The 12,237-nt window shown below is 35.5% G+C and overlaps 1 protein-coding gene and 1 pseudogene across 2 annotated transcripts in view; one reads left to right on the forward strand and one right to left on the reverse strand.

The window, feature by feature from the left end:
* Usp32 (ubiquitin specific peptidase 32) overlaps positions 1 to 12,237 on the reverse strand; it is a 171,594-nt gene that overhangs the window by 118,047 nt on the left and 41,310 nt on the right. For both annotated transcript variants that reach the window (XM_074046329.1, XM_074046330.1), the window contains exon 2: positions 10,690 to 10,817. In XM_074046329.1, the coding sequence (XP_073902430.1) occupies positions 10,690 to 10,817 (128 nt within the window). The remainder of the gene's footprint in view (positions 1 to 10,689; positions 10,818 to 12,237) is intronic.
* LOC141414219 (U2 spliceosomal RNA) lies at positions 4,662 to 4,759 on the forward strand (annotated as a pseudogene).

A 12,237-nucleotide genomic window follows, 5' to 3' on the forward strand; every position in this document is an offset into this window, starting at 1 on the left:
AAAAGAATTTTTTTTTTTTTTGCAGTACTGCGGTGTTGAACTCAGGGCTTTACTACTTGGCCAAGCCCCAGTCCACTATACAGATTATTCTTAATTTGGCATGTAAATATTTTATTATGTATCTCTATACACTACTTTGCGAATATAATCATAATATCATCATCACACTCAAAACTAACAAAACTTGGGCTGAGGATGTAGCTCAGTGGTTGAGTGTTTGCCTAGCATGCACAAGGCCTGGGCTGAATCCCCAGTACTGCAAAAAAAACAAAAAACAAAAACCCAACAAAACTTCCTTACTCTTATTTGTTAATTTTCAAGTTACCACAACAGTCATTTTTTTTGGCTTGTATATTCAAATCAAGATCTAATACATTATTATTGTCTGATAGTCTCTTAATTTTCTTTTTCTCTTCCTTTTTCTTTTTTGGCAGTATGGGAGTTTGGAACTTGGGACCTTGTACTGCTAGTCAGGTACTCTACTACTTGGGTTATGCCCTCAGCCCCTTTTTGCTTCAGATATTTTTCAGATTGGGTCTCAAATTTTTGCCAGGACTGACCTTATACTACAATCTTCCTACAAACAAACAAACGAACAAATAAATAAATAAAATTCTACTATTCTGTTATTCGTTGGATGCAATAATTCTCTAAAGAGCAAATTTTCCTAACTGAAAGATTTAACTGAAAATTACAAACCTGGTAATAGAAATTGTATTTTAAAAATAAATGGAATGTTAGAATAAAAAATTCAATATTTGAAATTAAACCTTAAAGGAATATTCAACACTGGCAAATAAAAGATCAGTGAACTTGCTGGAAGAGTATATGGGAATTATCAGTCTGAAACACAGTGAAGAAAAAATGGGGTTTAAGGGAAGAAAATAAAAACAGAAAACAATCAGTCCCAGTAACCAGTAGAAAATCATCAACAATTTTTGGAGGCCAAATAAAGAAGAATGGGACTCAGAACATATTTGAGGAATAAAGATGGGACAACTACCAAATGTGATCACTAATACAACAGGTCAAGATGCTCAAAATAGCTCAAAAAAGACAAAGAGAAAAAAATGAAAGTTCATTATCTATTTCCTTAAAAAAAAATCTTGAAAGCTCTGAGACAAAAAGGACACATTATATAACAAAACTTCTTTTTAGAAAGAAAACAAGCTAAAAGACAATGGAAGAAATACTCTTCAAGTTAGTAGTAAAAAGAAAAAAGAAGAAAAAAAGACCTCAGCCTAGAAGTCTATGTTCAAGGAGAGATAAACAATCCAATTTAAAAAATGAAACAAAACTGGGTTTGGTGGCACATGTTTGTAATCCTACCTACTAGGGAGGCAGAGGCAGGAGGATCTCAAGTTCAAGGTCAACCCAGGCAAAATTAGTGAGGCTCTATCTCAAAAACAATACAAAGGGCTGGCAGAGAAGCTCAAGTGGTAGAGCACCTGCCTAGCAAGACTGGGACCCTAAGTTCAACCCCAAATACCACAAACAAAAACAGAAAATACAAAATGAAGCCACACCTGGTGGCTCATGTCTGTAATTCCAGCATATGGGGAATCCTCCTGCCTCAGCCTCCTGAGTAATGTGGTTACAAGTATGTACCACATACTTGCCAGTCTGGACAAGATTGAGAGACTGTCTCAAAACAAAATGACAGTGCTTCAACAAGGTGATTGGACTTTGATCACAAGATAAAAGCGAGAGCACACAAGGGAGATATGAGGATAGGTAAGACACCTAAAAAATTAGATAGCATTTGTTGCCCTCAATGCAGAGAAACTAAAGCAGATACCTTAAAAGCAACTGAGGCCAACAGGAGAAGGGTACTAGGAACTAGAGAAAAGGTTAGATCAAGAAGAATTAACCTAGAAGGTAACGCACATGCACAGGAAATTAATGTGAGTCAACTCCCTGTATAGCTATCCTTATCTCAACTAGCAAAAACCCTTGTTCCTTCCTATTATTGCTTATACTCTCTCTTCAACAAAATTAGAGATAAGGGCAAAATAGTTTCTGCCGGGTATCGAAGGGGTGGGGGGTAGAGGGAGGGGGTGGAGTGGGTGGTAAGGAAGGGGGTGGGGGAGGGGGAGAAATGACCCAAGCAATATATGCATATATGAATAAAAAAAAAAATGACAGTGCTTCTTCTGCAGCCCTTCATTGGCTATTGGAATAGGTAATATTTTCAGACTAAGCTAGGTTACATACAGAGGCTATAATTTAGGCAATCAGTGTCTCATAATATACTTTTATATCATGATGACAACCACATTACTTAATAGCAAAATATTTTCACAGTTCAAACTTGAAGAACAGTGTGCTAATTTGAGGGAGAAGTAGAAATATGCACATAATGGTTGATCTGATTTTGATAGTTACACTTTAAAACTGTATATAGAGAAAAAATTACACAAATAGCAGAGAACTGGCTACATGGATATGGTAGTTAATTTGTTGAATCACTTTTGGGAGGAGGGAAGAATTTAGTCAATAATTTCTATATCTAAGTCTATTAAATACTGTTTAGGAATGAATTTCAAATTTTTCTGAGTGTATACTTTGCTTAGGAAAGAAAAAAATGCATTTTCTAAGTTTTCAAACACAAAAATTGGAGGCAATGCACAATACATTTCTCTGTTCTTTGAAGGCCAGTAAGACTCTGCAAACAAAGTGAATTACTCAAGGCATGATCTGTCCTGTGAACTCACTTATCCTGTCCAGATCTATGGCCTCATGGAACTACCCAAATAATTGGAATGATTACACAGCAAAATCAAGCAAACCCTAACGCAAAAGCAGCCTATAAAATGACTCACAAGTCTTTCTAGTTATTAAGAAACAAGGGAATACTGCCCAATTTACAAATATACTAAATAGTCATGACTATTTAAAATACAGAATACATTTTTCATAATCAAAAATCAGATTTCCCCTGGTTAACCCAAAGAATGTACTTAAATTATAACATGGCAAAAAAACTAAGTAATAAACAAAAATAATTATAAGAAAATTTTTTTTAAAGTTTACTACTGGGCATGTATGTATGTATTTGTTGTCATCTGTATTATTAATTAAATAAGTCTGCGGGCAAGCACAAGAATACAGTTACTACTTACAAAACTTACAGTTTCCAAAAAAAAATCCACACTAGTAAAAAGGTAATAAAAAAAAACATGAGTCAGATCAAACTCTAAATCCTCCTGCCTCAGCCTCCCCAGTGCTGGAATTACAGGTATGTACCACTGCAATTGGCTTTTTATTTAGTGTTGCTTTGTTTCTGTTTGGGTCCCTCTACCCTAAGGCCTCCACAGAATATGCTAGGCACTCTACCACTGAGCAACATCCTCATCCCTGCAGACCATCGTTAAAGGATGTGAATTCTAAAATGGTATCTTGAAAAGATGTGATAACTTTGTGCCAAAACACTCTTCATTATTTCCTTAAGTAACCAAAAGTACACACTTAGCAAATAAAAGCACCCCTGGGATATCTTACTGTCAAGCAAATTTAAAAACTACACGCCAACTCAATATTACATTCATTTTAAAGTGAAACTCCCCAGAGTTAGATACTGAAATTCAGGGGTAAAAAAGGGTGCTTTAGAAATGTAATAGAACTCCTACAGTGGCAACTTTTACTTTATTTTCTTTGTTTTGAGACAGTGTCTTGCTATGTTGCTTACACTTGGCCTTGAATTCAAGATCTTTCTACTTCCTTCCAGGCATTGGGATTATAGATGTGCCCCACCATGCTGGGCTCAAGATTCATTTTCAGATAAACAAACTATTTTTATATGAACCTCCTATAACATTTACTAACTATTTTATTGCCAATTTGGGGTTTGATTGGAATTATCCATAAAAAGATAAAACTAACAACCTTTGCCATCATAGCATGATGTGCTCAAAAGACCTAATGAGAAATACACTAATGATAATTAAACAGTTCAGATAGTAAGTCTTTGGAGTTCAAAGATATTATATAAATATCTTATTATCATTCAAATATATAGGTTAATAAGGGATTCGTATAGTTCCAAGGGACTGCTGCAAAAAATAATCTTCACTCTCAGAGAGAGAGAGAGAAAGAGAGAGAAAAAACCAAAGACAATGAAAATCAGTACTATGGACTATTTTTCAATCCAGAAAAAACAAAAACAACTTTCAATACATAGTTTTCAAAGTAAAAGTACAATTAAGCTGCTGATCCTTTTTCAGGGCTATCTAGATAAGCAAAAGGATCCTCAAATACCTTGATGAGGGACTCCAATTCCCAGAAACAAAAGGGTACCATAACTTCCAAACCAAACCCAATCAGAGCCAGAAAAAAAGTGATGAATGAACAGCAGCAAACCATACTGCGCATGGAATCTATTCTGTAACTTCTACCAACAGACCTATAACATCAGGAAATACAAAAGTTATCAAACGATGGAGATGGACATACAAATCCACTCAGTCTCCAAACTGTACTAAATGTAATATATACATATACAACACACAAATATACACAAACACACAAATGAGTATAATTAAACTGATGAGATCAGAAGACTATCAATGCTAAAATCCTGGTCATATTGTTAGGCATTTGCAAAATGATATCTTAGGGACAAACTGGGCAAAGCATAAAAAAGAGTTCTCTATATTCTTTCAATCGCTTCTCGGCCTTTTGGCTAAGATCAAGTGTAGTATCTATATTCTTTCAATTGCATGAATCTTACACCTTAATAAAATTTCAATAAAAAACAAATTAAAAGCAAATAGCTTATCAGAATATTTGAGTAAATGCACTATAAAGAAGAATTTTTAGGAATTATTAAATTTATATAAGGTGTTTTAAAAATATTATTTCCTCCCTATTACTAGCTTGAACAGCTGCTTTGTCTAAGGGTACAAAGACCAAAGTGTGTGAGGGGGAAATCCACAAAGCTCTATACATCTAGAATTTGAACTTATTTGAAAAGAAATAACAGGGCCAGGTGTGGTGGCATATGCCTGTAATCCCAGCTACCCAGGAGGCAAAGATAGGAGGATTGAAGTTCAAGGCTTGTCTGAGCAAAGTCAGCAAGACTCCATCTTAAAAATAAGCTGGTAGCAGTAGTACATGCTTGCAATCCCAGCTAAAGAGGTGGAGGTAGTAGGATCAAAATCCAAGGCTGACCCAGCGTAAGTGTGAAACCCTATCTGAAAAATCAAAGTAAAAGCAAAAGGACTGGGAAGTGCGGCTCAAGTGGAGTTCCATCCAAGTCCCCACAATACAGAACAAAACAAAAACTAACACACTCTTCCAACTAAAAAGAAAACAAACTATTCAGAAAACCAAATAAAAATTAAAAATTATACTTCACATAAGAAATATTAATTGCACATCTATGTGCCAGGCATCAAACAGGTTAATGGAAAAAGTAGTGAGGAAGAGAAAAAACTTAAATGATCTTTCGTGTGTATGAGAGAAAGAGAGTGTGTGTGTGACTGAGGTATGAACTCCAGGCTTCCCACTTACTAAGTAAGTTTTCTACCACTTCAGCCATGCTCCAGCCACCTTTTTGCTTGTTATTTTTCAAATACTGTCTCGAGATCACCCTGAAGGGTGATCCTCCTATTTATGCCTCTCACATAGCTAGCGCATAGTCGTATACCACTCTGCCCAGCTTTTTTGATCAAGATGGGGACTGGCCTTGAACCTCCATCCTCCCTATCTCTACCTCCCCACTGGCTGAGATTACAGCCTGAACCATCATGCCAGGCTACCTACTTTCTTAAATGTAAAATTTGTAGAAAGAAAGGTTTTTCTAAGAACTTTCTTCACAGTCAAAAACTGTCTTATCCAGACAAGGAATGAGTAAACTACAGTGAACTATAGTCATTAGCTTGACCTGCCTTTCTAACCTAACAATCAGGCTAGCTTATGGCAAGACCTTCCTAAATGCATGCCAGCTCGTGACCTAACCTACAATCTACAGTAGATTAGAATGACCTTGATACTGTATCACTAAACTAGTTCTACTTTTTTTTGGTAGGACTGGGATTTGAACCTGCGGCTTTGTGCTTGCAAAGCAGGTGCTCTACCACTTGAGCCACACCTCCCTCCATTTTGCTGTGGCTTTTTTGGAGATGGGGGTATTAAAGAAAAATTATCTGCTCAGGCTGGCCTCAAACCAGCATGATCCTCCCAATCTCAGCCTCTTAAGTAGGTAGCTAGGATTATAGGCATGAGCCACCAGCATCCAGCTATATCACTGAACTATTAAGGAAATATGAGAAACAGGAAAATCAAAACTTAGCTCAACAACTTATATGACAGAGTGCTGCTAAAGACTACATTACCATCTGAATTTTATTTGAATAAATCACAGGGGCAACTAGAATACAGTACTCATTACAAAACAAGAGGTTAAGAAATAAATATTTTCAGTATTAGCATTACAACAATTCACCTGCACAATAAAATTTCAGCATAATCTGATGAAAATTTCCAGCTGACATTTAAACTAATGACCAAGAATACATAGTTATATAAACCCATTTTTAGTAGTCAAGGAAGTGTTCCCCTAAATAAATAAACATTTTCACATAGGGTATAAGTAATAAACTTGGTATTTTCGAACATGCACAATTACTAGAATTTAAGACACATGCCACATGCAGTTTCCAGGAATTAGGACCTGGAGGTCAATTGGGGGCCATTATTTAACCTAGCATACTCTCCGATTAGAGAAGCTATGGGTTCCAGAGGATGGGACAAACTCCCACTGCTTCTCCTCCCCGCCACCTCAATTCTCCTTTCTCCTACACCTTGTCTCTGGATACAGGCAACCTTAGGAAGTGTGTAGCATAGCAGGTGATGTAAGCTCCACCCTGACAGAACTGAAGATAGGAGCTTCAGGGAAAATAATATGAATACTGAGGAATGAGCTCTGGAAAGTTATTTTTTAACTCCTAGATTTGCCTCTTAGCTGCACATGAATATGACTCATATTAAACCAAAGTCCAAATTAAAATCCAGAACAGATTACTGCCCAGGTCCAAGACTGGCCAATGGTGTGCACATGTGTGGACAGAATCAAACAGCACTACAGCGGCTTTGGAAACTTAACATCGGAAACCCAACCAAACAGAAAACTAGTAGAAATTTGTATTATGAGCCCATCACCATCATGATCTGATAAAATAAATACATTAACATCCTCATAAAATTAAAAGAATACTGAGAATCTCATAGTATTCCAAATGCCTACAATATGATCTAAAATTTAACATATTTAACAAATTTAACACCAGGAAACTCTCTACTCAATTAGGAAACAACAATCAACAGGTAACAACAAAATGATGAGACAGATATTGTACTTATATTACACAAAGACTCTATTATAAAAATACCCAAAGAAATGAAGACAAATACCCTTGAAATAAATGAGTAGATGGAAAATCTCACCATAGAAATAACAGATAAAAAGAAACAAATGGAAATTTTACAATAAAAAAATATGATAACAAAATCCAATTTAGATTTACATCAACTATTAGCAAACCTGGGAAAACAAACTCCTCTTTTAATAATGACCAGTCTTTGTGATAAACTCAGCTAATCATTAACACATCAGTTTTAATTACTATAACCAGATGGCTTTCTTCATAGATCTACCAATATGAACTAGAAAAAAACTTTACTACCACTTTAATCAACTCTTTTTTATAAAGTGCCCATAGATGGCACTCAAGAGTTACTGAATAAAGTTAGTGAACACAAAAAAACTGCTATTAAATGTAAGTCTTTATAAGAAAGAGAAAAAAATCAAAATGTTGACTACTAGGTATAAAACACATCCACTGCTTTGCAAGATGTGTTTAATATATCTTAATATTCAAAATGCTGTTTCCCTGAAGTGAGATAATAAACTTAGGTGTGTTCTTAGATGTATGAATTTAATGAGAATTATATCTAATACCAAGAAAATGGATGTTGTGTAACTTAAAATCTATATGCACTTTATCTTGGTTCCCTACTAGCAAATCTTTACAAGAAGTTATTTTGCTTTGTCTTTGTTTTCTGAGACAAGGTCTTACTATGTAGCCCGAGTTACATAGTTAACAATGCCTTTTATGAGTTAAATCAATCTTATTTTACTTTAAAATGCAAACTGTGGAACATACTATTGGATACAACTGTCTCATTAAGACTGACTTGAGAGTGCCTGCCTAGCAAGCATGAGGCCCTAAGTTCAAGCCCCTGTACCACCAAAATAAAAAAGGATTGCACAAAGACTGACTTGAACAGAACTCTAAATATATTTTAGCATCTACTACACCAGTTTTGTTTGTAGCTCAATTAATATACAAAGGATTCAATATAAATGATTAAATAATACATGTGTGTATTTATTATATATGTGTGTGTGTGTATATATATATATATATATATATATATTTTTTTTTTTTTTTTTTTTTTGGTGGTACTATGGTTTGAACTCAGGGCCTCATGCTTGATAGGCAGGTGCTCTACCACATGAGCTACTCTGACAGTCCTTTTTTGTATTGGGTATTTTCAAGACAGTGTCTCACAAGCTATTTGCCCAGGCTGTCTTCAAACCAAGATCCTCCTGATCTCTGCCTCCCAAGTAGCTAAGATAACAGACATGAGTCACTGGGGCCTGATACATGTTCATCTACATAAACAAAATTTTAAGTATAATATGTTAATATCTTTCTTGATATTTAGTATACCAATTAGAACATTCATAAAACATGTAATTTACTTAGTATAATGTTTTATATAGGGACAAATTTCTTAGTCCCATGACATTTAATGACATGTCAGCTCTTCTATAAACTTTTTCAACAGTTTAAGAAACTGTTTTAAGATTTGCTCTATGTTAAAACCTTAGGCTGGAGGTATGACTCAAGTGGTTGAGCACCTACCTAGCAAGCATAAGGCCCTGAGTGCAAACCTCAGTGCCACCAAAAAAAAAAAAAAAAACTTGGTAGTTAAGAATTACCTAGACAATAATAAACAATTTTTAGTAGTTCATATTTTTAAGGACTAGTATTAATATTACACTGTGAGCAATATCAGAAGCAATCAACATAAAACTGAACTGTATGTTACAGATTCTAGTTACAGAGAAAGATTTCAAACAAACTGTTAGATGTTCTGTCAGCTATAATGTCAAGATCAGATAAGAAAGAGTAACAGCAGAGGGGAGAATTTGATCAAGGTATAGTCTATGTATGTACTGTAATGGAAAATTACATTGAAATGTATACTAATTAAAAAAGGATTTATTGTAACAAAAATGTTAGCTGCCTTCCTCTGGTTGACACAAACATGTCAGTTATTTTAGTAAATTATAACAGTCAGTGATCAATAGCATCAAGAGCTAACAATAAGTAGAGTTGTCAAAAAAGGTGTTAACCCATAATGCAATTAAGTCCAACATACAAGGATTTAAACAATATATATTGACAGAAAGAAAGAGAGAGGGAAAAAGAAAGAAAAAGAGAAAGGGAAGGGAGGGAGGGAGGGAATACAAATTACTATTCTATTATAGAGCCCGTAATCCCCAGAAATATGCACATGTAACATAAACTCATCAGCATAAACTCACCAACATTAATGGAAAACTATTTAGTTGGCTATTTGTTTTCACGTGTTGGTTACTATGTCTGAAAATACCTGGTCTTAAGATGGCTTTTGCTTAAAATGTCTGTTTCTTCTAACTTGGAAAATGGTTAAGTGTTGAAGATTACAATGTTAGCAAGCTAATTAACTTTAGGAGTATGGTTTCCTAGTCATTGTTCTGGAGGTTTTTTTTTTTTTTTTTTGAGGTCCTGGGGAACAAACCCAGAGTACTTCATCACTGCGCTTATACGCCCTACCTCACCCGCTTGGTTTTATGAGACAGTTTCACTATGTCACCAAAGCTGGCCTCTAACTCTGGATCCTCCTCCTGCCTCTGTCTCCCACATGCTGGGATTACAAGTATGCACCACCACATGTGACTGATCATTCTTTAAACAGTATTTTACACAGTAATAGGGTCACTAAAAAGAAAGTATTAATAGACTAAATACATGGCAAGTTCATACTACATGCACAGAAGTCTGGGACATTTTTAAAAAGTCATATTGTCTATCCATCAAGAATCATAATTTTGGGCTGGAGATATGGCTCAAGTGGTAGAGCACTTGCCTAGCAAACACAAGGCCCTGAGTTCAAACACAAGTACTGACAAAAACAGTTATAATTTAGGGCTAGGGGCATGGCCCAAGTGGTAGAGCACTTAAGTATAGCATGCTCAAAGCCCTACTACAAAAAACTTCATAAGCTATTCAGACAAAAATTACATGAATAATTAGTTAACAAGCCATTATGTACGAAGCTGTTTGCTACATTCTATAGACTTACAATTTGATTCCTCTAAGAGTTTAGGGATGGCAGAGAAACAATTTGAACTACAATTGTCAGAGCAGCTGTATGGAGGAGGGTAGAGTCATTAAAAATTCTGGGATAGAGATTTAAGGGTTTCCAGTTAAAGAAAGTAGTTAATTGGTAGCTTCTATAAACTTATTTTTCTACTAGACTTTTAAATAATTTTAAAATGTAACAAAAATAACTTTGAAAATATATTTAGGCTGGTGAATAGCTATCTGAAAGGAAAATCCAGGAGATGAAGATTACCTCAGCAACTTTTGGGGGTACGCCATCCCCAAGTACTTCCCTGATGAAGCAGTTCTGGCCCATGTAATAGGAGAGTCCACAGGTCCTCTTGAAGGCATCTTTAAGTCGTTTCAGTTCTACATCTGTAACTACAATTCAGAAATAGAAGATGAGTAAGAAATCAGAAAGGAAAGTAAGTCTCTCAAAATTCAATTCCTAAACAGCAAGGTATGGTGAAGTGTGGTTGGGCACATCTGTAAACCCAGTACTCAGGAGGCTGAGGTAGAAGAATGCAAGTTACAGGCCAGTAGAGGAAAAAAAAAAAAAGAAACAAACAAACAAACAAAAAAGGAGTATCTGCAAGACTCTTGAAAATAGTTTGGTTAAAACAAGTTTATAAAATATTCACATGAAAGTGGTACCTCAGGCAGTTTCAATTCATTTTATATATAGAAAACCAAAGAAGGTGGGTGTGATGGCTCATGCATACAACCCCAGCTTGAGAGGTAGAGATTGGAAGGATAACGGTTTGAGGCCAGCCCAGGAAAAAGGTTAGTGAGACCACATCTTAACCAACAAGCTGGTATGCTGGAACACACCTGAAATGTGTATCTCTGGCACAGCTGGGAGGACAGTGGTCAGAGACTGGTGTCAGGGAAAAGTAAAAGCCTACTGAAAAATAACCTAAAAGTACAAAGGGCTATACTTGAAGTATGGCTCAAATGGTAGAGTGCCTGCCTAGCAAGCCCAAGGCCCTGAATTCAAACTCCAACACTACAAAAAAATAATAAAATAATAAAAATAAAAGCATACCTGAAAGAATGTCACTGGTAACTTAAGATGAAGAAAAGCTGGATAAACTATCACAGCACAACATTTCTTGAGCCCATCAGAGTTGAAGTTACTGGGCAAACTAGTAGCCTGAGGTCCCAATAAAGAAACATCCCTCCATGGTGAGACAATGCATGCACTTATTTCCTCCCCAACAGCAAGCAACAGAAGATTTAGCTGCCATCCAAACAAGTGAGCAAAAAAAAGAGGCGAAAAATTCAAAAGGGCCGCTAATCTGCTTTCTGTCCCTACTGATTTGGCTGGTCTAGCCACTTCATATAAATGGAATCATACAATATTTGGTCTTTTGTGTTTGACTCAGCATTTTCTGAATGTTCATCTAGGTAACAAATATTAGAAAACTTCATTCTTTAGTATTCCATTGTATAGACATGCTACACTTTGTCTGGTTGATAGGTATTTGTTGTATACTGAAAATTATAAAATATCATTGAAAGAAACTGAAAACATACATAAATGAAGAGAAAGTCTAATTTCACCCATCAGAAGACATAATTGTTAAAATGATAATACTCCAAATGAATCCACATATTCAACACATTCCCTATCAAAATCCAGCCTCCCCCTGCCCCCGACCCATTTTTTAAACAAAAATTGGAAAGCTGATCCTAAAGAGAAGAGAACAAACCTGGAAGCAAAAGGCAAACTGCTACTATAAGAAGAAAAAGAACTAAATCTGGCAAATATCTAGAAGGAAAAGTCTCTGGAAATTGATGC

Source organism: Castor canadensis, chromosome 11, assembly GCF_047511655.1.
Source record: "Castor canadensis chromosome 11, mCasCan1.hap1v2, whole genome shotgun sequence".
Lineage (NCBI taxonomy): Eukaryota > Metazoa > Chordata > Mammalia > Rodentia > Castoridae > Castor > Castor canadensis.